General features: G+C 41.9%; 1 protein-coding gene and 1 non-coding gene across 9 annotated transcripts in view; both read left to right on the top strand.

Moving 5' to 3' along the window:
* The window catches only part of EVL (Enah/Vasp-like), a 240,395-nt gene extending 215,838 nt beyond the window's left edge, over positions 1-24,557 (top strand). For 6 of the 8 annotated variants that reach the window (XM_060261600.1, XM_060261598.1, XM_060261597.1 and 3 more), the window contains 5 exons: positions 1,670-1,736; positions 1,842-1,904; positions 6,212-6,278; positions 21,801-21,858; positions 23,886-24,557. In XM_060261600.1, coding sequence (XP_060117583.1) covers positions 1,670-1,736; positions 1,842-1,904; positions 6,212-6,278; positions 21,801-21,858; positions 23,886-23,923 — 293 coding nt within the window. In that variant the 3' untranslated portion in view covers positions 23,924-24,557. The remainder of the gene's footprint in view (positions 1-1,669; positions 1,737-1,841; positions 1,905-6,211; positions 6,279-21,800; positions 21,859-23,885) is intronic. The other 2 variants (XM_060261602.1, XM_060261601.1) reach the window with 1 other exon arrangement.
* Positions 8,344-8,450, top strand: LOC132590337 (U6 spliceosomal RNA). Its single transcript, XR_009556681.1, has one exon. It is a non-coding gene; the product is annotated as a U6 spliceosomal RNA (small nuclear RNA).
* Positions 24,558-24,685: the final 128 nt, after the last annotated feature.

Genomic DNA, 24,685 nt, shown 5'->3' with positions numbered 1-24,685 from the left:
TATGGTGAAATGAAATCAAACCACCTTCATGCTGTAGATCCTGACTTAGACTATAGGCAGCACCAGAAAAATCATGCCTCCACGAATCTGTGGTGCCACAGCAGTGGAAAAATATGTTTCCAAACCACGGATCCTCATGGATCCTCATGATTTTTGCTTTGGATCCCCCCAAGCTCACCATCCAATCACATTTCATGCCCATGGGCAGAGTTTGCACCACAGAAATCATGGATCCAAGGCTTCTTGGCAGCACCCTAGAGCAAAAACTTGGTTTTGAACCACGGATCTTCATGGATCTCCATGCTTTTTGCTTTGGATCCCCCAACGCTCACCATCAATTCTTATATCATGTCCATGGGTATTATTTGCACCACAGAAATTGTGCTGTCCACCTAGCAATTCATGACAGGAAGAATCCTGTTCAAGAGAATATATTCTTCCCAGCAGGGCTGTTCTTTGTAGAAAAAGCCCAGCAGGAACTCATTTGCATATTAGGCCACACCCCCTGACATTGTTTCACACAGGAACACAGTTCCGGATGGCTTGGCATCAGGGGAACTCATTAGCATATTAGGCCACGCACCCTTGACACCAAGCCGCCGGAACTGTGTTCCTGCTCAAAAAAGGCCCTGCTTCCCAGTATCCCAGGCTGGTCTAATACTCTAAACTTCCAGGGCCAGTGAACTTTCCTGGGGAGTTATTTCTCAGTACTATTTTTTCCCAAAAGAATTCTGGTTGTAAACCTTTTGAGCTGCAAAGCCTCCAAATGTAAGGGCCAATTTATATATATCCCAGCAGTGGGAATAGCTACTTTATGCCTCAATGTTTCAGTGGTGTTGGAATGGAGGTGCCACATGGGAGAGGTGGCTCCACGCAAGGGGCAGACAAAGGAGACATGTGGATTTCCTTACCTGCCCCCAACCCCTCCCACACTGTTATCTTTGTTCTTGCATTACCACGACCCCCACATCAGATATAACCAGGGGTGGAATTCTAGCAGAAGCTCCTTTGCATATTAGGCCACACACCCCTGATGTAGCCAATCCTCCAAGAGCTTACAAGGCTCTTTTTTGTAAGCTCTTGGGGGATTGGCTACATCAGGGGTGTGTGGCCTAATATGCGAAGGAGCTCCTGCTAGAATTCCACCCCTGGATGTAATATACAAGGATGAAAACAGGCAGCATGAGCGCCATCTAAGTTGAACTTTTTCTGTGAACATATGAATTTTATGTTTAAAAGTTCAGAATTTAATGTCTGTTTAACCCACAAAGAGCAGCTTAATTTTTGTAGTATTAGTTGAAAACGTCCTTCTTTGCCATACCTGCATTTTTACATAGTAGTTTCCCACTTTAGCAGAGTTTTCTGTACTCTTAGCCTAGATCACCTCTCTGCAACATATATCATTTAAAAAAAAAACACCCATGATATTTAAGAGGAAAATCAGTTGCAAAAAATAATCAGCTATTATAAAAATGGATCCAGTGGTACCTTTAAGACCAACAAGGTTTTATTCTGGATTTAAATATTTGCACTAAAACTTCTACCCCACAATAAAACTTTGTTGGTCTTAAAAGTACTACTGGACTCAAGCTTTGTTCTGCTGCCTCAAACCAATACAGCTACTTACCTGAATCTGTCACAACAATGGTAATTTTTTTTAATCCAATAGATGCTGGGAAGAAGCCCTGGGAGAGAAGCAACTCAGTGGAAAAACCCGTCGCTTCATTACTCTCTAGGTAAGCGACAGAAGATCGTTTCTAGGAGATCTGTATGTAGCAGGTTGTGAGCATGATGCTTCTGCATGTACTCATTCCATATCCTGTTTCATTCCATTGCCATAGAAACCTATCAGTGGGGAGGAGTCCTGAACCTAAGAGCCCTATTCAGTTTCAGCCATCTTTTAGGTACTGGGGGGGGGGGGATGCTCTGGTTCTTTTGTTGTCCCACCTTTGCAAAATCATGTCATTTCTTCATTCCTCAGCTAACAACTTGTCTCCCTTGTTACAGTTTGCCATTGTTTGCACTGCTCTGCTGTTTAACAAGCTGTTGCTTCTAAGGGGCTCATGTAGGGGATGACGTCAATGTGAAGTTATATTTGCTGCATTCTGCAGCACATACCACAATGTTCCCTCTAAGCTGTGGAGTCTTGTGAGCCAAAATTCTACTTTGTGAGCTACTGGCATTAAAGTTGTGAGCTACTGCATAAATTAGTGTGCTCTGGGGCCATTTTTCCTGAGCTGAGACAAAAATGTGTGAGCTGGAGGCTAAAAAATTGTAAGCTAGCTCACACGAACTCAGCCTAGAGGGAGCACTGATACCTGTCAAGTCCCCAGCAGTTCAATGATCAGTCCATTGCAAGATTAGCTGTTTATTGATACATTACAGGTCAGGACAAGACGACCCTTGTGCAAACTGATTTTGGTGGGCAGTCTGCCCCTTCTTATAGATCAGGCTTAGACCATTACACATTCAAAGAAAAGGTGCGAAGCGAGCAGTCTCTCCCCCCAGAGTTCTTCCCAGGCCCCTTGCTGGTGCAAGCTTAATCAGGCAGGAATGGCCTTGGCCATTCCTGAGACCAGGCAGAAATGAATGTTTCCCCCATTACAAAGAGATAGTGGCAGTGCAAAGCAGAGACAGTGGAAAGTGAAAGCACTCCCTGTTAATAGCAAGAGTCCTCTTGACAATACCAAGGTGTAAGTGGCCCTTGGGTGACTCAGAATACCCGAGACAAAAAAGAAAAGTCACGTAGGGAGTGTCCCCTAGATTTCCACCACCACGTATACTACTTACTGCTCTGACCTGGATAGTCCAGGCTAGCCTAATCTTGTCATAACTCAGGAGCTAAGCTGGGTCGACCCTGGCTAGTATTTGGATGGGAGACCTCCAAGGCATACTGGGTGACAGAGGCAGGCAATGGCAAACCACCTCTGAACGTCTCTTGCCTTGAAAACCCACCAGAGGTCGCCATGATTAAGCAAAACAAAACAAAAACTAGTTACTGTTTCAAGATTTAACAGGTGCCAGCGCAGTGGCACGGTTCAGATGTAATGGGAAAACACAACTCGTTTTTTGTCACCCATGCATTTCTCTGTGCTTGTCTAAAAATGAACAGCAACCGGTTAGATATCCCGGTGCCTTTTTAACTATAAATATCTTGGGCTTTGCCAACATGGCTTTCAGCAAACCTGCATAAATTAAACTGAAAGCAGAAATTCTCTTGCATGTTGAAGAATCAGGTGTTATAATGGGAAGGGTGTAATCGCTCAGAGGCAACACACCCATTCTGCATGCAAAAGATTGCTGCCTTGAGCCAAGACGAAGGCAAAGTACAAATATTTTAACAAAGTACCTGGGTTCAGTCCTTGAGTGATTCCTCACCGGCATTTGCTCCGCCCCTGCTCATCTTCCTGCGCAGGCTCAAGCGATGGATTCCCCACTAGTTGCTCCGCGGGCACCTCTTACTTCCTATTACTGTTGCAGCAACAGGATGCTAGTTTTTTGGAGTTCCAGTTGCCGCAATGGGAATCGGAAGTAGCCCCGAAGCAAGAGGCGCTGTGGAGCAACTGGTGGGGAATCGATGGCTTGTGCCGATGCAAGAAGTCCAAGGGCAGAGCAAATGTTGGTGAGGGATCACCACTTGTTATCTCCAGTTGAAGGATCTCAGGTATGGGAAACCCCCTTCTCTGCCTGAGACCCTGGAGGGCTGCTGTCAGTCATAGCGGACATTGAGGTAGATGGAACAAAGGCCTGATTCTGTTGCATAAGGAAGTTTTGTGAGTTTTTAACATGCAGTTTGGGTACCTGGTGAGCCAATCACTCGATGGGGGTCAGACCTTCTCCCAACTAACAATTCCTCTAAACATATGCACCACATAGTCTTAACCAGGGCTTTTTTTGTAGCAGGAACTCCTTTGCATATTAGGCCACACACCCCTGATGTAGCCAATCCTCCAAGAAGCTTACAGGGCTCTTAGTACAGGGCCTATTGGAAGCTCCAGGAGGATTGGCTACATCAGGGGTGTGTGGCCTAATATGCAAAGGAGTTCCTGCTACAGAAAAAGCATGCTTACTCCTCTAATGCCTTCACTCATACCCTTTAGCTGCCTACTTATCAGTGTTTTGTCACCCGTGCTCCCAGCTGTATACACTGCATAGCACTACTCAGGAGTAGAATTCTAGCAGGAGCTCCTTTACATATTAGGCCACACACCCCTAATGTAGCTAATCCTCCAAGAGTTTACAAGACTCTTTTTTGTAAGCTAATCCTCCAAGAGCTTACAAGACTTTTTTTGTAGCAGAAACTCCTTTGCATATTAGGCCACGCACTCCTAATGTAGCCAATCCTCAAAGAGCTTACAGGACTCTTAGTACAGGGCCTACTGTAAGCTCAAGGAGGATTGGCTACATCAGGGGTGAGTGGACTGATATGCAAAGGAGTTCTTGCTACAAAAAAAACCCACCCTGGTTTTAACAACTTGACGTCCCCCCAGCCCGGCTTAGGTTCTGGAATGCTCAGTGGCTACTGGCACAGGTAAAGGGAGGATTCTATGTAGATGGCGCTCTTCTAGCTGCATATCAAGTGGTGCGTAACTTAAGCACTGATTAGTTTTTATGGAAAAACAAGGGCAGGTGTGCATGGGAGAAGAGGAAGCATTTGGGAAAAGCACCCAGCCCTGGAAGCCTTGGCTACTACTGTAGCACAGTAAATTATTAACCACCGTGAAAGGCTCTGCCATAAAGTTGTCATGGAAACTATCTAACTTTGGCCTGGCTGATCAAAAATCCTCACGCACACAAATGTGATCCTCCCTTTTCCTAGGTCATTCTCAGGTAGAAAATCCAGGGGTTTTTCAAAGGCGCTTGGCGCTGCTTGCTTAGTAAGACCATGCTGGCTGCCAGCTTTTGCCAGAGTGACGCAAGAGGGAACCGCAGCGCATCAAACTGCTGAAACGATGAAAAAATAAAGTGCTTCCCACCTGCTTTTCTGCACTGCTTTGTGCGACAACGAATTGCTGACAGAGTGGCTCCGTTCAGACATAATGCAAGACCATGGCTAATTTTAGGCTGCTTTGCAAAACTGGGATTCAGCTTGCAGAGTCATTAAAATCCTGGTTTGTCTTGACAAATGGCCTTTGCTTTTCACTTCAGAGGCTTGGTTGATAGTCCCTGTCTGCACTGTTTTAAAAGGGGGCAGCAGGAAACAAGCTGGGGTGTCTGTGTTTTTTGTATGTTGTGAGAAGCCACAACGGAAGCTAGCTAGGTTAAGAAACACCACACTTAGGTTAGCTAGCTAAGTTAAGGAACTGAGCCAGCTTGCCTTAGTGGTTATGAACGGAGGACTTCAATCTGGGTTTGATTCCCCACACCTTCACATGCAGCTGCTGGTGTGACCTTGTGTCAGTCACAAGTTCTCATAAGAGCTGTTTTCGCGAGAGCAGTTCTCTCAGAGCTCTCTTAGCCCCACCTACCTCACAGGCTGTTCATTGTGGGGAGAGGAAAGAAGGAAATTGGAAGCTGCTCTGAGACTTTTGAGTGAAGGGCAAGCCCAGTCTCCTCCTCCTCTTCCTCCTCCTACTTGCTTAGTAAGACCATGCTGGCTGCCAGCTTTTCCTGAGTGATGCAACAGGGAACTGTGGCACATCAGACTGCTGAAACGATGACAAAATAAAGGGCTTCCCAACTGCTTTTCTGCACTGCTTTGTGCAACAAGGAATTGCTGACAGAGTGGCTCTGTTTAGACATAATGCAGAGTTAGTTTGGTGTAATGGTTAAGAATGGAGGACTCTAATCTGGGTTTGATTCCCCATTCCTCCACATGCAGCTACTGGTGTGAGCTTGGGTCAGTCACAAGTTCCCTCAGGGCTGTTCTCTCAAGAGCAGTTCTCTCAGAGCTCTCTTAGCCCCACCTACCTCACAGGGTGTCTGTTGTGGGGAGAGGAAGGGAAGGACATTGTAAGCCACTCTGAGTGTAGGACAGGGCATAAATCCAGTCTCCTCCTCCTCCATTTCTTCTTCCTCTTCCCTTTCCTGGTTTGACCTATGCCCTAACCAGCCATAGTTGGTAGAATGATTTCACTAACAATCATTTTAAAAGCCATGCTTTTGCATGATGTCTTTCAGAGGCAATGCTTTACTAAGCGTATCTAGTGGTTTTGGAACACCACAAGGACCTTTTTTTCTCTTTCTCTCTCATTTTTCTCTCTTTCTCGAGGATGAAGCCAGCAAGCAGCAGCAATGACGTGGCAATGGACACCTTAGATTTTGATCGCATGAAACAGGTGAGTCGGTGGTCTACCCTTTCATGCATGGGGATGGGAAATTGTGTTTCGAAATTGGGTGCCCAAGAAAAGCAATTTCTCTCTGAGAGCCAGTTTGGTGTAGTGGTTAAGTATGCGGACTCTTATCTGGGAGAACCAGGTTTGATTCCCCACTCCTCCACTTGCACCTGCTGGAATGGCCTTAAGTTAGCCATAGCTATCGCAGGAGTTGTCTTTGAAAGGGCAGCTGCTGTGAGAGCCCTCTCAGCCCCACCCACCTCACAGGGTGTCTGTTGTGGGGGAAGAAGATAAAGGAGATTGTAAACTGCTCTGAGTCTCTGATTCAGAGAGAAGGGTGGGGTATAAATCTGCAGTTCTTCTTCTTTGAACAGGATCAACAGGTTGCCTGGCTGGATTTGTTTCAGTAGACATCAAATTAATGTTAGACTAGCTAGCAAAATGGTACTTGTGGAAATGTTAGATATCAAGATGGTGGGACTACAGCTTACTCTTAAATCTCAAAAGCTAGGGGTATGCATTTGGATATTGCAGAACTTGAAAATATATATGAAATTAAGTACTTCAGGTTGCCTTGGGGGCGTTGAAAATGAGCCAAAACATTCCTGAAATCCCAGGAATAATGAACAGTTATCTTCTTGGGTTTCAGAGCATTCAGGAGGGGAGGGAGGAGAAACTGGCCCCAACAAACAACTCCCAGTCAGTGTCTCTGTTCCCTTTAAATTTTAAAGAGCCATTGTTTCTTGTGGGAAGACTTGTCTCTGAAGTTCCAGAGGCTGGGTCTATTCCTATAGAAAATAATTACCTTTTACTGTTAAAACAATTTTATTCCAGTAACATATGGTAACAATCAATTCTTGCATTATTAATTACTTCTTTTTATCTATCCCATATATTACTTTTCTAACCCCTCCTCCCCCCGTTACTTGACCCCCGCCGGTGTTGTATACTTAAAATACTAATATTTAAAGGTACCCTTAACTAATGAAACAAAAATTTCTATTTTTCTTTCTTTTAAGACTTAATCATTATCAAAAATTGTCCAATGTCCTTTTATTTTCCACTCCTTTTATTTTCCACTTCTAAAGTTCTTCCACTCCAACTTAAAAGTTTCTAGATCATAGTCTTTTAAAATTCTTGTCAATTTGTCCATTTCACTCCATGTTGCAACTTTTATAATCCAATCCCATTTCTCTGGTATTCTTTCTTGCTTCCACAACTGCACATACAATGTCCTAGCAGCTGAGAGCAAGTACCAAATTATAGTTCTATCTTCTTTTGGAAATTTTTCCATATATAATCCCAACAGAAAAGTCTCTGCAACTTTCTTGATTTCATATCCCAAGATCCTAGATATTTCTTGTTGAATCATCTGCCAATACTTTTTTGCTCTTTTACAAGTCCACCATATATGGTAAAAAGAACCTTCATGTTTTTTACACTTCCAACATCTATCTGGCATCTTATTGCTCACCTTTGCCAACTTTTTAGGAGTTATATACCATCTATTCATCATTTTAAAACAGTTCTCTTTAATACTATGACATGTTGAAAGCTTTATAGAATTCTTCCAAAGATATTCCCAAGTTTCCATCTGTATTTCTTTATTTACATTAATTGCCACTTAATCATTTGAGATTTCACTACTTCATCTTCTGTAGACCATTTCAAAAGCAGTTTATATAGTTTTGAAATTAATTTTTCATTATCTCCAAGCAGAACTATTTCCATTTCTGTTTGTTCTTTTCTTATTCCTTCAGGTTTAATATCTTTTTCCACCATACTCTTTATTTGTTGCATTTGAAACCAGTCATATTTATTATTCAACTCTTTTGCAGTTTTCCACTCTATTTTACTGCCTTGTATTTTTAATAGCTGATTATATGACAACCACTTTTCTTCACCCACTCCAGCCGTTATTTTTATCACTTCTGCTGGCACTATCCATAACAGTTTTCTCTCATCACCATATTTCTTATATTTCATCCACATATTCAACAAATTATTTCTTATATAATGATGAGAGAAAAAACCATCCATCTTTTTTTCCCATAGTACATATAAGCATGCCAGCTTCGGCAGCACATATACTAAAATTGGAACGATACAGAGAAGATTAGCATGGCCCCTGCGCAATAGGAGGACTTCCGGGATAGGAAAATGCTGAGCTAAGCTGCTTCTCATAAAGGGAGCAGGCTGGAACTTCTGTTCGGGGTAGTGGAAGGCAAATTAATGCCTACTGCCTACTTTTCTCAGTCAGAGATTAGTCCAAGATATGCACAAAAAACTTTGAGGAGATTTACCTTGGCTAAAAGGGAGTCCCGGGGGGGCTCCTTTGAGACTTTGAGGGGTCTCCGGAGAAGAGTTGCATTTTCATCATCTGCAGAAGTTTTCAGAGTCATTTATTTGACATAAGCTTGACAGAATCCTAACCTTCTTGGACATTGTTAAACATCTAAAGCTACACAAGACCAGTGTGGATCTGGATAACTTGCAGAAAAGGTACAGATTACTATCTTTCATTCTGGGACTATTTAAAGTTAAACAGAATAAATTCAGAAGGTGGGAAATGGAAATCTCGAAAGCTTGGAAGAAGAAGGGATGAAGAGGTGAAATTTGGACTTTTTAAATTTAAAGGACAGTGCTAAAAAGTGAAAAGGAATTTATTGTTTGGTCTACTTGCGGTTTTGAAAAAAGAAGTACATCAAGTATTGTGAGATCTCTCTACCAGCGAAAACGGGATTTGGTGGCAAGTAAAGCAGGAAGCATTAGATGAAAAGCCTACTCTAGGACTATAATACCATAGAAAAACATAGGCAGCCGTTGCGAGGAGGTCAAAATTAAAATAATATTTTAAGGTGTTCGGGACATTAATGATTGTTGGAAACAATTGAGGTGGTAATGAAAAGATAAATACTATTGGATATTGTTGTTAATAATGGATTTTAGAAGCTTTTAAAGGAAAAAAGTTTTTTTTTAAAGGGAAGTAGAAAGTTGCGACTGCCATTTTGAAAGAAATAAAAACTTTAAAAATTAATATCTCAGCCTAGGAGGCTCTGAGGACAGCAAAATTAGGCTTGTTGGAAAAAGCAAGCTCTAATCTTTTGAATCTGATAGTCAAATTTTAAATTGGTTAGAGTAAAACTTTTGGTGTTTTTAAACGTCAGAGCATAAGCAAACCCGTATAAGGGCTACTTCTTTGGAGAAAATGCAGGAACAATTAGACGCAATAGAGGCTAGAATGATGAAAGGTATGAAAGAGATGATAACTGCCTCTAAGAAAGAAATTATAGAAGAGATTAAAAAAGATATTGAGGATCTCAGAAATGAGACTGAGGAAACATCCAAGAAAGTGCAGGAGGTAGAAGGGAGAATGAAAGTACATTATTCCACCTTGTTGAAAATACAAGAAAAAGTGGCAATCCATGATTGCAAATTGATGGAGACTCAGATACGTCTGAGAGGAGTACCTGAAAAGGAAGAAAGTGACTTGAAAGAATATATAATAAAACAATTGCAGAATTTTTGGAGGAAGATTCTGAAGAGACTAAAAATATGTATGACTATATGTATAGAGTGAATTCATTCTATGTCAAAAAAAATAATCTACCAAGAGATGTGGTCATAAGATATATGACAAAGGAAATGGTGGGAAAGATCATGAACAAAAATTTTGAAAAGACATTGATAGTGGGAGGTAGAAGAGTAAGAATCATGAAGGAGTTACCAAGGCAAGTGATAAATGACAGAAGAACATACAAAAAACTGACAGAGAAATTCCGGGAAAACGAAATGAGGCATAGATGGATAATACCTGAAAGTTTGAGCTTTGAACTTCAGGGGAAAAGAATTACAATTACAAATGAACAAGAACTGCGTAGATTTTATGAAGAACATAAAGAATTTGCATCATGATGGATTACAAATTATTATCTTAGAATGTAAATGGACTAAATTCACCACAAAAAAGAAGGGCAACATTTCATAGGATTAAAAAGCAAAATTGTAATATAGTTTGTCTATAAGAAGTACATATAACACAGAAAGATTCTATATTTTTATGGAATAAACAATTGGGATTAGAATTTTATTCCCTGGCTGAGCAGAAGAAAAGGGGAGTGATTTTTTATGTTAAACAGGAATTGGATCTGAAATTAGTACTTAAAAGATAAAAATGGAAGATTTGTAGCAGAAATAAATTTGAATGGGAAAAAAACGTTGTTATTGGGATTGTACGCTCCAAACGGAGCGAAGGATGTATTTTTTAAGGATGTTACACAACAACTTGATGAATTGACATATGATCAAGTTTTGATAATGGGGGACTTTAATGGAACAATTCAGAATGCATTGGATAGATCTGGACAAAAAAAAATAATAAAGAAGGAAAATTGCCAAAATCTTTTTTTGAATTGGTTAAACAAGAAAATCTGGAAGATATATGGAGGAAATTTAATCCTGAAGTACAGGACTATACCCTTTTTTCAGCAAGACATAATTCTTTTTCTAGAATTGACATGTTGTGGGGCATTAAAGATTTGGGCCTTATAACAAAGAAAATTGAGATTTTACCTAAAATAGGAGCTAATCATAACCCAATAACGTGGGTTACAAATTCGTTGAAAAAATCAAGAAGATGGAGATTAAATGAAAATTTGCTACAGAATAAAGAAATAGTGACATCTCTAGAAAACGAAACCAAAGCTTTCTTCCAAATAAACGACAGAGAAGATATTGAATTCCTGACGGTGTGGGATGCCTATAAAGCAGTAATGAGAGGAATATTGATAACACTGAACAATAAAGGTAAGAGGGCAAAAGATAAACAGATGTTGGACATTCAAAATGAAATAAAGAAAATAGAAGGTGAATTAAGGAAAAGGCCAGGGAAAAAGAAAATTATGAGGGAGATTACAATATTGCAAACACAAATGAGACATTTGTTAAATAAAGAACTGGAATGGAATTTGAAAAAATTACAGCAGAAGTCTTTTGAGGGAGCAAATAAACCTGGAAAGTACCTGGCCTAGCAATTGAAAAAAAAGAGAGAAAGTAAAATTATTAGTAAGATTGTGGCTGATGGAAGAGAGATAGTGGACCAAGAAGGAATAAAGAGAGAATTTTTAAAATATTATGCTAAACTATTTAAGGGTGTTAAAATAAAGAAAAGATGGAACTGTATTTACAAAATATTAAAATAGCACCCTTAACAGAAAATATGAAAAAGTTTTGAATGCGCCAATTGAAAGAATAGAGATTGAAGCTGCGATCAATGCAATGAAAATTGGAAAGGCACCTGGGCCAGATGGATATACAGCTAAGTTCTTTAAGATTAAAAGGTAAAATACCAAATACATGGAAGGAAGCAGTGATTTTGTTAATTCCAAAAGAAGATAGAGATGTCACGAATGTAAAAAATTATAGACCGATTTCATTATTGAATAATGACTATAAAATATACACAAGAATACTGGCAGAACGACTTAAGCAATATTTGATAAACTTTATAAAGTAAGATCAAGCAGGGTTTCTCCCCAAAAGACAGATAAGAGACAATATTAGGACTGCTGTAAATATTGTAGAATATTATGAAAGACATCCAGAAAAGGAAGTAGCATTATTGTTTGCGAACGCAGAGAAAGCATTTGATAATCTAAACTGGGACTTTATGTTTGCAGTTATGGAGAAAATGGAGTTGGGAGAAGACTTTATAAGGATGATAAAAGCAATATATACTGAACAACGTGCAAGGCTATGTATAAATGCAGACCTTACAGAAGATATGATAATTAGTAAAGGTACAAGACAAGGGTGTCCGCTCTCTCCACTGTTGTTTATAATGACACTTGAAATTTTGCTGATGCAAATTCAAGAAGACAAAGAAATAGGATTAAAAATAAAAGGATTTACTTATAAATATAGAGCATTTGCAGATGATATAATGTTTATAAATGAAAATCCCACTCAAGTAACACCCTTGCTGTTAGCTAAAATACAAGAATATGGAGAACTGGCGGGATTTTATATAAATAAAGAAAAATCAAAAATTTTATGTAAGAATATGCAAGTAAGTAAACAAAAGGAGTTACAAAAGCTAACGGGTTGTGAAGTTACCTCGAAGGTAAAATATTTGGGTGTGGAGATAACAATGAAGAATATTGATTTGTTTAAAAATAATTATGAGAAGCTATGGTATAAAATGGATGAAGACATGATAAAATGGAATAAACTTAATTTGTCATTGCTGGGAAGAATAGCTGTAATTAAAATGAACATTTTACCTAGAATAATGTATTTATTTCAAACTATTCCGATTGTGGAGGACAGCAAACAGTTTAACAGATGGCAGAGGAAGATCTCAGAATTTGTATGAGCTGGGAAGAAACCAAGGATCAAAATGAAAATTTTAACAGATGCAAAAGAGAGAGGAGGATTCCAATTACCAGATTTAAAACTTTATCATGAAGCAGTCTGCTTAGTGTGGATAAAAGAATGGGTGATGCTACTAAACAGAAAGCTTTTGGCGTTGGAAGGTCATGGAAATAAATTTGGCTGGCACACTTATATGTACTATGGAAAATAATTACCTTTTAAAATGTAAAGAGACCAGGCCTCCAGAAGGAAAAAGCTACAGACTTACTTTTCTGGGGATTCATTTGGGAATTCAGAGATCCTGTTTCAAGTGTTGTTATAATGTTATATCAGTTCCCAAGGCAGGGGAGAAATGGCCAGTGAGGTCAAGTCTGTCCTTCTTAGGAGGTAACGGCAGTAGACTGGACCTTCAAAGGACTAGTGGATTTTCAGGTCTCAAATTGGCATCTCTGGTTCTTTTCTCTTGTCCCCGAGTCAGTTTGGTGCAGTGGTTAGGAGTGCGGACTCTAATCCAGGAGGTCCGGGTTTGATTCCCCACTCCTCCACATGCACCTGCTGATGTGACCTTGAGTCCGTCACAAGTTCTTTCAGAGCTGTTCTGCTCAAGAACAGTTTCTGTCAGAGCTCTCTCAGCCCCACCTACCTCACAGGGTGTCTGTTGTAGGAAGGGAAAGGAGATTGTAAGCCACTATGAGACTCCAAGTGAAGGACAGGATGTAAATCCAATCTTCTTCTTCTCCCCTCTTCTCCCCTCCTTCTCCTCCTCCTTTTTCTTCGCTGTAATTTTCTATGTCAGTAGACATGGTCTCCAGAGGTCTTGTAAACCATAGTGGGAACACAGATGTTGACTAACAGCAGTTTGCCAAGGCCAGCTTCCACTTTCTCCATGCTCCTACTGGCTTGGAGGGGGGAACAAGGGAGGAATTGAATTTCCAGAACCTGGGGATGGGCAAAGCAAAACTGAAGAGAATCCCAGCTGTTAATGATGCTCTTGAAAATTTGGGAATAATGAAACCAGTGCTGTGCCCAAACTCTGGGTCTGCAATGGATGCAGATTTTTTAGAAGTGCCTATCCAAAGCTCATTTATATTGTGAGCCTCCCTTGTTGCTAACACTACCAAGATCACATGGAGGAAGAGCTTCACAGTTTGCCTGGTTCCTCAAAAGGCTGCTTTCAAGAGCTGGCTGTTCCCTGCTATCCTGACTTCCTTTGTGTTCAAAATGGTATCTGAATGTTACAGAATTTCTTCCTAGAAAGCACTTACATGAATATGCTGCTATTGCGAGTGTTGCAGTATATGTACACAAAGCAAAAGCCACAAGTGTCTCACCCTTTCCATGCTTTCCATGTAGGAAGTGCTTGAAGTGCCTATTTCCAGCTTGTAGGTTATGTCAGAGCTTCCACTTCACATGTACCCGTACATAAGAGGTGTTCATCTTATGTCAACATATCCACAGTCCTAAAGGAAACGAAAATTCAGTTATGCGAAGGAGTCACCTGCTGCCTGTTCTTCCTGCCCAATCTGGCCTCCTTAGTCTTGTGTGCAGAGGCTCATCTGAGGCAGGCCTCAGATTCAGCAGGAGCTCACAGGATGGCAGCTCCTGAACCTTTCTGAGGGTTCCCCCTCTTCCTCCCCACCTACCTTGTCCATTGAATAGTAGGTGCAGCTGCATAACAATCTCTGAATTAGGAGAGCGGGCAGCCAGCCAGCCACCAGGAGCTTTGCCACACCCCCAGCAGCCCTCATTAACCCATGGAGAAGCCCACATCAACCTTTCTCCACTTCTTATGTGATTTTGGGTGGCGAGTGGCTTGCTGGCCTTTTGACTTGAGGCGGGGGAAGCCAAGGAGACCCCCAGGTGAGCGAGGCCTGCTTGGGCTGACTGGATCTCTAGCCAGCCCAAGCAGGCCTCGCTTGCCCGGGGCTCTCCTTTCTTGCATCAGGTTGCTTTCGGCTGGGGGAGGCATATGATAATGAGCTCCACTACCTATTTTTCTGCAAAATGGCCCCTGACCTGAGGCTACGCCTTTTTCACATTGGCAGATGGACTGGTGGCACACCAGTGAGGTAGAGACTGAGGCCAACAAAATGGAGCTTTGGCTCTGAAAAGCCAATACCCTGAAAATCTTGGTTTCTTAGGTGCTACTGGACTCAAATCAAGACCAACCCTGCTGGCTTCTGAAAGCTATTGATATGTCCTCAGTGTGGTCCTGAGTTTTTTCTGTGGTAGTTCCTGTGGTAGAACAGGCTGCTTGATAAAACAAGAGAAGAAAAGTGTAAGGGGTGGTGACTTTTTATTAGATCACCTAATAATAGTGAGTGGTGCAGAGTGGTAAGCTGCAATACTGAAGTCCAAGCTCTGAGTTCAATCCCTATGGAAGCTGGGTTCAGGCAACCGACTCAAGGTTGACTCAGCCTTCCATCCTTCTGAGGTCGATAAGATGAGTACCCAGCTTGCTGGGGGTAAAGTGTAGATGACTGGAGAAGGCAATGGCAAACCACGTCGTAAAAAGTCTGTCATGAAAATGTGATGCAACGTCACCCAAAGTTGGAAACGACTGGTGCTTGCACAGGAGACTACATTTACCTTTTTATCACGTTTTTGGGAAATCGTTTTTGTGGTTATGATTGTGAGATCTAACTTACCGTCATGCATCTCTGCCTGTTGGTGGACAACATATTTTAAAAAGTTGTTTTGCTCTAGCCCCTCTTGTAATACTAAGGCAGTGGGTACAATACCTGGGGATCTTCCCAATTGGGTTCCTGTATTGGAGAAGGATGTATGTAGTATGATTTGTCATGTGTGATCTGGTAATGCTCCAGGCTCTGATAGGGTCCCAAATGACTTATTTAAGATTAGATTCTTCCTGGTGGGGTAACATATTAGCGCCAGTTCCCCCCCGCAATAAATTCGACAGCTGAAATTCCCCCCATTTGGAAGCATTCTGTAATTATTCCAATTTTCAAAAAGCATAATAGGTCTGACCCCCACTAATTATTGCCCAATCTGCCTTTTACTATATGTTGGGAAACTGTATTCTTCCCATCTATATCAAAGGTTAATGGCAGGGCTTTTTTTTGAGCAGGAATGCAAGTTTTGGCTGGCTTGGTGTCAGGGGTGTGTGGCCTAATATGCAAATGAGTTTCTGCTGGGCTTTTTCTACAGAAAAGCCCTATGTGAAACAATGGTGGCATCCGGGGTGTGGCCTAATATGCAAATGAGTTCCTGCTGGGCTTTTTCTACAGAAAAGCCCTATGTGAAACAATGGTGGCATCAGGGTGTGGCCTAATATGCAAATGAGTTCCTGCTGGGCTTTTTCTACAGAAAAGCCCTATGTGAAACAATAGTGGCATCAGGGGTGTGGCCTAATATACAAATGAGTTCCTGCTGAAAAAGCCCTGGTTAATGGAATAATATTTTAGGATGGGAACAAATTGGTTTCAGGAGAGGATTCTCCATTTATTTAACTGACTACTATTTAATTCTTCTCCACTTAGTAGAAGAGTATACAGCTAGGCCAAAGGAGAAGCTATATGTGGCTTTTATGTACCAGAAGGGTGCAGTTTGGTGTAATGAGAGCCAGTTTGGTGTAATCGTTAAGTATGCGGACTCTTATTTGGGAGAACTGGGTTTATTCCCCACTCCTTCACTTCCATCTGCTGGAATGGCCTAGCTCTCATAAGAGTTGTCCTTTTTTAAAATAATTTTAATCCAACAGTATTACATTTAAAAATCAAACAGAAAACCAATGGAAACATAAATAGATACCTTGCTATATCTATCTAATACAATCCTTCAAAGTCTGACCTTCATTGCATGTTACATAAAACTAACCGAAGTTTAACAATTGGTTGCATAATATACATAAGCAATAGGACTACAGAAAAGCCCTATGTGAAACAATAGTGGCATCAGGGGGTGTGGCCTAATATGCAAATGAGTTCCTGTTGAAAAAGCCCTGGTTAATGGAATAATATTTTAGGATGGGAACAAATTGGTTTCAGGAGAGGATTCTTCATTTATTTAACTGACTACTATTTAATTCTTCTCCACTTAGTAGAAGAGTATACAGCTAGGCCAAAGGGGAAGCTATATGTGGCTTTTATGTACCAGAAGGGTGCAGTTTGGTGTAATGAGAGCCAGTTTGGTGTAATGGTTAAGTATGTGGACTCTTATTTGGGAGAACCAGGTTTATTCCCCACTCCTTCACTTCCACCTGCTGGAATGGCCTAGCTCTCATAAGAGTTGTCCTTTTTTTAAAATAATTTTTAATCCAACAGTATTACATTTAAAAATCAAACAGAAAACCAATGGAAACATAAATAGATACCTTGCTATATCTATCTAATACAATCCTTCAAAGTCTGACCTTCATTGCATGTTACATAAAACTAACCGAAGTTTAACAATTGGTTGCATAATATACATAAGCAATAGGACTACAGAAAAGCCCTATGTGAAACAATAGTGGCATCAGGGGGTGTGGCCTAATATGCAAATGAGTTCCTGTTGAAAAAGCCCTGGTTAATGGAATAATATTTTAGGATGGGAACAAATTGGTTTCAGGAGAGGATTCTTCATTTATTTAACTGACTACTATTTAATTCTTCTCCACTTAGTAGAAGAGTATACAGCTAGGCCAAAGGGGAAGCTATATGTGGCTTTTATGTACCAGAAGGGTGCAGTTTGGTGTAATGAGAGCCAGTTTGGTGTAATGGTTAAGTATGTGGACTCTTATTTGGGAGAACCAGGTTTATTCCCCACTCCTTCACTTCCACCTGCTGGAATGGCCTAGCTCTCATAAGAGTTGTCCTTTTTTTAAAATAATTTTTAATCCAACAGTATTACATTTAAAAATCAAACAGAAAACCAATGGAAACATAAATAGATACCTTGCTATATCTAATCTAATACAATCCTTCAAAGTCTGACCTTCATTGCATGTTACGTAAAACTAACTGAAGTTTAACAATTGGTTGCATAATATACATAAGCAATAGGACTATCAAAAATAAATTAATTTTCTATAACAGGTGGCCAACGGCAGCTCTCCAGATTTTTTTTTTGCCTACAACTCCTATCAGCCCCAGCCATTGGGAGTTGTAGGCAAAAAACATCTGGAGAGCTACCGTTGGCCACCCCTGTTCTATAATATTGATTCTGTGGAATGATGTCATTTTCAGAAAGAAAAGCAGGTAAGGGGTACCAAACAGACACCACATGTATTTCATATTGGTTGTAAGATATATCATATGAATTATAAGTAATTTTGCATAATATGAATGTTTCCCACAGCCTTTTTGCAGAGAGGTTCAATCTGCTGGGATGGCCTTGGGTCAGCCCTAGCTCTCGTAGGAGTTGAGAGCCAGTTTGGTGTAGTGGTTAAGTGCGCGGGCTCTTATCTGGGAGAACCAGGTTTGATTCCCCGCTCCTCCACTTGCACCTGCTGAGATGGCCTTGGGTCAGCCATAGCTTTCATAGAAGCTGTCCTTGAAAGGGCAGCTGCTGTAAAAGCACTCTCAGCCCCACCTACCTCATAGGGTGTTTGTTGTGGGAGGGTGGGAAGGTAGAGGAGATTGTGACCGCTCTGAGACTCTGAGATTCAGAGTATAGGGTGGGATGTATATCCAATATAATAATAATAATAATAATAATAATAATAATAATAATAATAATATTTTATTTATATCCCGCCCTCCCCGCCGAAGCAGGCTCAGGGCGGCTAACAGCATTTCATACAATAAATTATACAATGGATATTAAAACAACATTAATCTTAAAACATTCTAATTATAAGTTAAAATTAACATTTCTGGTGCTATTCTATCAGCGAATATGATGGCAAGTCATTTTAAGCAAATCCTTCGATCATGCAGTCGGCAAAGGCCATCTTAAAAAGGATGGTATTGCAGGCCCTGCGGAACTGTTCAAGGCTCCGCAGGGTCCGCACTTCTTCCGGGAGCTGGTTCCAAAGGTGTGGCGCTGCAACAGAGAAGGCCCGTGTGCGAGTGTTTTGAAGTCTTGCCTCCTTTGGCCTGGGGATAGTCAGCTGGTTCTTCCCCGCTGACCTCAGTGCTCTCTGGGGTTCATATGGGGAGAGACAGTCTCTTAGGTAGACAGGTCCTCGGCCATATAGGGCTTTAAAGGTAATAACCAGCACTTTGTAACGAACCCGATATATCACTGGCAGCCAGTGCAGTCCACGCAGGCCCGGCCGTATGTGCTCCCACTTCGGGAGCTCTAATAACAACCTAGCCGCTGTGTTCTGCACCAGCTGCAGCTTCTGGGTTTGGCACAGAGGCAGCCCCATGTAGAGGGCATTACAGTAATCCAATCTTGAGTTGACCATTGCATGAATCACTGTTGCTAGGTCCTGGCGGTCTAGGAAGGGGGCCAACTGCCATGCCCGCTTCAGATGAAAAAATGCCGACTTGGCAGTGGCTGCTATCTGGGCCTCCATTGATAATGAAGGCTCCAGTAGAACCCCCAAGCTCTTGACTCAGTGTCAAAAACCGGGAGAGGAATTTCCCTCCCCAGAGCACCGCAACCCACGCAAAGGACCTCTGTCTTCATCGGGTTCAACTTCAGCCCACTCAGCCTAAGCCAAGTTGCCATGGCCTGCAAAGCCAGGTCCAGGTTCCTTGGGACGCAGCCAGGCCGTCCGTCCATTAGCAGATAGAGCTGAGTGTCATCTGCATATTGGTGACACCCAAGCCCATACCTCCGGGCAATCTGGGCAAGGGGGCGCATATAGATGTTGAATAACATCTGGGAGAGGACTGCTCCCTGCGGCACCCCACAATCTAGTGTGTGCCTTTGGGATAGCTCACTCCCGATTGCCACCCTTTGTCCCCGTCCTTTGAGGAAGGAGGAAAGCCAGTGTAAGGCCAACCCCCTAACCCCTACGTCGGCGAGGCGACGGGTCAGTAGCTGATGGTTGACCGTATCGAACGCAGCCGACAGATCTAATAACATCAGCACCGCCACGCCACCTCAATCCAGATGTCGCTGGAGGTCATCTACCAAGGCGACCAGCACTGTCTCCGTCCCATGACCCGGACGGAAGCCGGACTGGCAAGGGTCTAGGATGGAAGCGGACTGGCAAGGGTCTAGGATCATCATCAGTCAAATGGACAAAGCTATGGGAGAAACTGGGTGATGTCATCACATCAGGGATGTTATGAGGAAGATATATCCCTGGTCCAATTCAGGTGTTTAAAAATAATTTCACAGCTACTCTATGGTGTTGCTATCTGGATCTCAGTAATCTTAGGATCTATTGATCATCCTCTTGGTCAGTTTGTTGCGCAGGGTAGTGAGTGTCCCTCGATGTATTTCAGATATGTGTCTCAGAGCTGAACTAGGCCAAAAGTTGTTGGAAGCTAGAGCATGGCTTAGTGCTTTTAAGCTCAAAATAGAAGTGGATGGATTACTGTTTTCTCTCAGACAAGATGCTTATTACTCAGTGTGGATAAAGGCCATTGACCCTAGATTACAGCAGTTGGGCCTTATAATAGAAGTTCTCCAGCTGGGTGAGGCAGAGACCCTCAGTATTGTCATCTCACCAAGCTCAATAGCACAGTAATTTGTGTTCATAGAGTTTGTTCTACCCAGGGCTTCTTTTGTAGAAAAAGCCCAGCAGGAATTCATTTGCATAATAGGCCACATATCCGATGTCTCTATTGTTCCTGTGCATTCCTGCTCAAAAAGAGCCCTGGTTCTACCACATCTTAACGACTTTGGTCCTTCTTGTCCTATACTAGATATTCAGTGGTTCCTCATTATGCTAGGGCATTTGCTCTTAGCTTGTCTTAACGCTAACCGTTCTGCAGTATTGCAGGGGAGATTTTGTAATATTCCATATTCAGATCATCTGTCCTTGTGATCTGGGTAGAACCAATACTTTATTTCATAAAATTCTGGAATGCTCCTTTTATACTCCTTTTAGGAATCAGTGGGTTTTACCTCTCATACCACATTTATTTATTATTTTATTTTTTCCATTTCTATTTTGCCCTCCCCACAAGCAGGCTCAGGATTGGTTACAAAGTCACAGAGAAATCGTGACTCTAAAGCATGACCCTGGGCTATGGACCGGTACCAGGACTGAGAGAGCTCTCCCAGAAACTGTCCTTTCAAGAACAACTCTGTGAGAGCTATGGCTAACCCAAGGCCATTCCAGCAGCTGCAAGTGGAGGAGTGGGGAATCAAACCCAGTTCTCCCAGAAAAGAGTCTGTGCACTTAACCACCACACCAAAATAAAATACACAACTAACTGTATCATCCTGAAACCATCACCCCACCCCCCAAGTCTGTGGAAAAATTGCCTTCCACAAAACCTGTCCCTGGTGCCAAAAAGGTTGGGGACCACTGCTCTAAAGTAACAATAAATGGACATTTAACAGTAAAACTAACATTAACTATTTATCCTTCAGTAATTCTCAAGGGGAAGTTATTTCCTATCTGATGTTAGACAGTGATTCAAATTTAACCTTATTGGTTGCTAAATTCCTGTCTATCATATTTTCCTTCAGAAACTAATTGAGTACTCTTTTAGACATTGCTCAAGGTCTGTTGATTAGAGGAAAGGGAAGGAACAGGGTACTGAAGGGTGTATGTAGAGCTTCTTTGCTGTTTGCATCTTGAGGGCATGGGAGGCAAATCCATTTGCAAAGGTCATTCAGTAAGCTTTCTTCCTTAGAGCTGCTAAGTAGGGGTTTTGCTGTGCTTGTAATTAACAGATATTGTGGTGTGTTTTTAATTATATATGTTTATTATACTTTCAATTGACATTTTAAAAAATCTTTTTAGCCACCCTGATATTTTTAGGGCTTAAAAATGAAATAGATCAAAAGATGCTGTAGCACTGCCAAAGTTAAGCAGTATTGATGTTGTTTCAGAGGGCTGCTTAGCAGCTGAACAGTTAGAGCAGAGTCCAGAATTACGGTACCTTAGAAACCAACAAGATTTTCAGTTTTTAAGAGTCAGAATTCTCTCAGTTAGACATGAATAAACCAGTGTAGACTCAGTTCCTTGAACAAGGGGCTCCAGAGAGCCCTGTGTAAGAATTGAGTGTGAATAAGAAATATTATTCTTAAAAAGAGGAAAAAGACATTTTTGATCAGCTGACAATTGTTTTATCTCCATAGGAAATATTGGAGGAAGTTGTAAAAGAGTTACACAAAGTAAAAGAAGAGATAATCGATGGTAAGAAGAAAAATGAATTTCTTGTGGTTTTTAAAATACGGTCTTTTGTTGTTCTAAAAGAAAAGAATGATCCCTCCCCCCCCCCCCCCGGTGGATTACTTCTCCAACTGTTAAACCATTCAAAACAAACCGGTAAAATCAAGAAGCATAACCCACCCACCCCTGAGAATAAAACCCAGCCTAAACAACCTTCATGACAGTCCTCAGGCTATTAAGAAGTAGGTAAAAGCAAATGTTTTAGCACAGCTTCTTAAAGGGAGTAGGGAAGCATGCGATAAGCTTCAAAGGGAGAGGTGCTACCACTGAGAAGATCCATCCCTGCCCTGCGTTGCCTCTGCAGGTGGGGTTGCGGAGAACAGGGCCAGGACTGGTGGGTTAGTTTCTTACATCCAAATCCTGGAAACTATAGTTTGGTAAGAGAAACTGGGAGTGCCTGTGGTGAAAAAAAATGGTATCAAACCAGTTTGCCTGTGGAGCGGATGTTCTAGAAAGGTACTTGGAATGCTCTTTTTCTTCTGCTTGGTCTCAGATCTTAGTGAATGCTGAGCTGTGTAGCATGACGAAAGACAACGGAAACTCTATTTGATGAAAAGCAGGTTCCCCACTTATGTTTATGCACCAGCTTTTGCCGATCCTTCAGCAAACAGCCTCATTATTAGCAGAGCACCTGTGCTTTGGCATGCTTCCAAGTTAAAAGATAACACCCTAGGCATACTACATTTTAAACAATCCAAAAGGCATTGAAAAACAGGTTCCTCCACACCTATGTTGCTGGATGAGTTAGAACGCTGCTTAAAAGGGGTGGGTGGGAAGATATCCTGCCTTAGGCTTTGTAGAGTTCAACCCCAACCCCATCTTTATCATCTGTTAATATCCAAATATATTCATGTAGGTGTGCCCGTGTTTGCAGATCATTGCAACTTCCATTCCAAGACAGGATAATATGAATAGCTATTAGAGATAAGTTTCACAAATACTGCAGCAGCATACAAGACTAGAATTGCACTGGGGCTCTACTCTGAGACTGTTGTCTTCAGGAGGCAAGAACACAGCCCAGGATCAACCAGCTGACTGGTCGATAATGAATGGAGCTTGGAGTGGCATACATGCCCCTCCCTTGTTCCTTCCATCCTCGCAATAACCTTGGGAGTGCCCAGCCCAGGCTCACCCAGCTAGCTTCATGGCAGAGTTGGGGTTAGAACTCAGGTCTTGCAAACCCTAGTGTGGTGCTGTAACCACTATAGATGCTGCCTCTCTCATGGGGTCCCATAATCTACATACTCTGAAGGTGCTACCTGGGGTAAAGACTTCATACACAACCTCCCTTCTGCCATTTCATCGCATACAACCAGGGGTGGGATTCTAGCAGGAGCTCCTTTGCATATTAGGCCACACACCCCTGATGTAGCCAATCCTCCAAGAGCTTACAAAAAAGAGCCTTGTAAGCTCTTGGAGGATTGACTACATCAGCAGTGTGTGACCTAATATGCAAAGGAGCTCCTGCTAGAATTTCACCCGTGTAGTGCTATGCAACGTATACAGCTGAGAGCACAGATGACAAAACACTGATAAGTAGGCAGCGGAAGGGTATGAGTGAAGGCATTGGAGGAGTAAGCAGGGCTTTTTTTGTATCAGGAACTCCTTTGCATATTAGGCCACACAACCCAGATGTAGCCAATCCTCCAAGAGCTTACAGGGCTCTTAGTACAGGGCCTACTGTAAGCTCTTGGAGGATTGGCTACACCAGGGGCTGTGGCCTAATATGCTGAGGAGTTCCTGCTACAAAAAAAGCTCTGGGAGTAAGGAGTCAGCAACAGTGGGCCCAGCCAGAATGCACAGGGCCAGACAGTGCCCCCTCCTCAGTATATACTAATGCCCGCCCTGACCCTGGGATTCACGCTTTATTCTTTGGCTCCAGATTCCAAAGCCAGTCAGTGGTCTTTAGGTTAGGCTAGAATGGCAGCCAGCCTTAGCCACAATTCTTGGCTTACAGCTTGTTTCATTGTGGTGTTGTTGTTTTCTTCCAGCCATCAGGCAAGAGTTGAGTAGAATCAGCACCACATAATGTCGATGGAGCCATCAGGAAGGTACAGAGGATGTGAACGGCAATTGGATCATTTCAGAGTGTACCAAGAATCATGCGCGATGGTGGAAGAGGACCCCCCCGGCACCGTCTTTTGTTCTTAAAATCCTTTTTATTAGCAGACTCAGCAGACTTTGAAGCTTGCTGCTGCCTTGGAGTTGCTTCATTTAAAAAAAGAAAAGAAAAGAAAAAAAAAGTCTTAAAAATCTTACAAAAGAAAATATTAAAATTTAAATTTCCGGATTTTTTAAAACTTCATCTGACAATGCGCATCGGATTTGGTCAGCCTTTTTTTTTTTTTTGTATTTTGTATTTGCTTATTTAAATGTATGACTTTTTTTTTCCTTTTTAGTATAGTAGGTAAGGAAACACGTGAACCATTCGCTTTTACTAGATGACTTCAAAGTAATTTTACTGGTAGTCTGCAATGTATACAAAGACCCCCTTTTTGCCAACAGAAACCTATTAGTGGCATCGCCAGTGGAGGCAGAGAGATGCCAGCTGCGTCAGCCAGCGGATTCCTGGTCTCTCGGAGCTATTACAATATTAAAGCGGTACATCAGTGCATCACAGTATCTGTGTTCATATTGGTAATAAATTGTTCATTGTCCGTGTGGCCTTGATTAGCTTTTATTTTGGTCTTTCCGCAGTGGACACGGATTCCACTGCATCAGGGCTTTATTTATCTTCTTGCAGGCCTCCTTTGGGCAGGAGCTCACAGGAGCGGAGCTCCAGAACCTCTAA

Source organism: Heteronotia binoei, chromosome 21, assembly GCF_032191835.1.
Source record: "Heteronotia binoei isolate CCM8104 ecotype False Entrance Well chromosome 21, APGP_CSIRO_Hbin_v1, whole genome shotgun sequence".
Classification (NCBI taxonomy): domain Eukaryota; kingdom Metazoa; phylum Chordata; class Lepidosauria; order Squamata; family Gekkonidae; genus Heteronotia; species Heteronotia binoei.
Note: the sequence above shows the minus strand (reverse complement) of the source record. Positions and strands in the feature narration are given on the sequence as shown.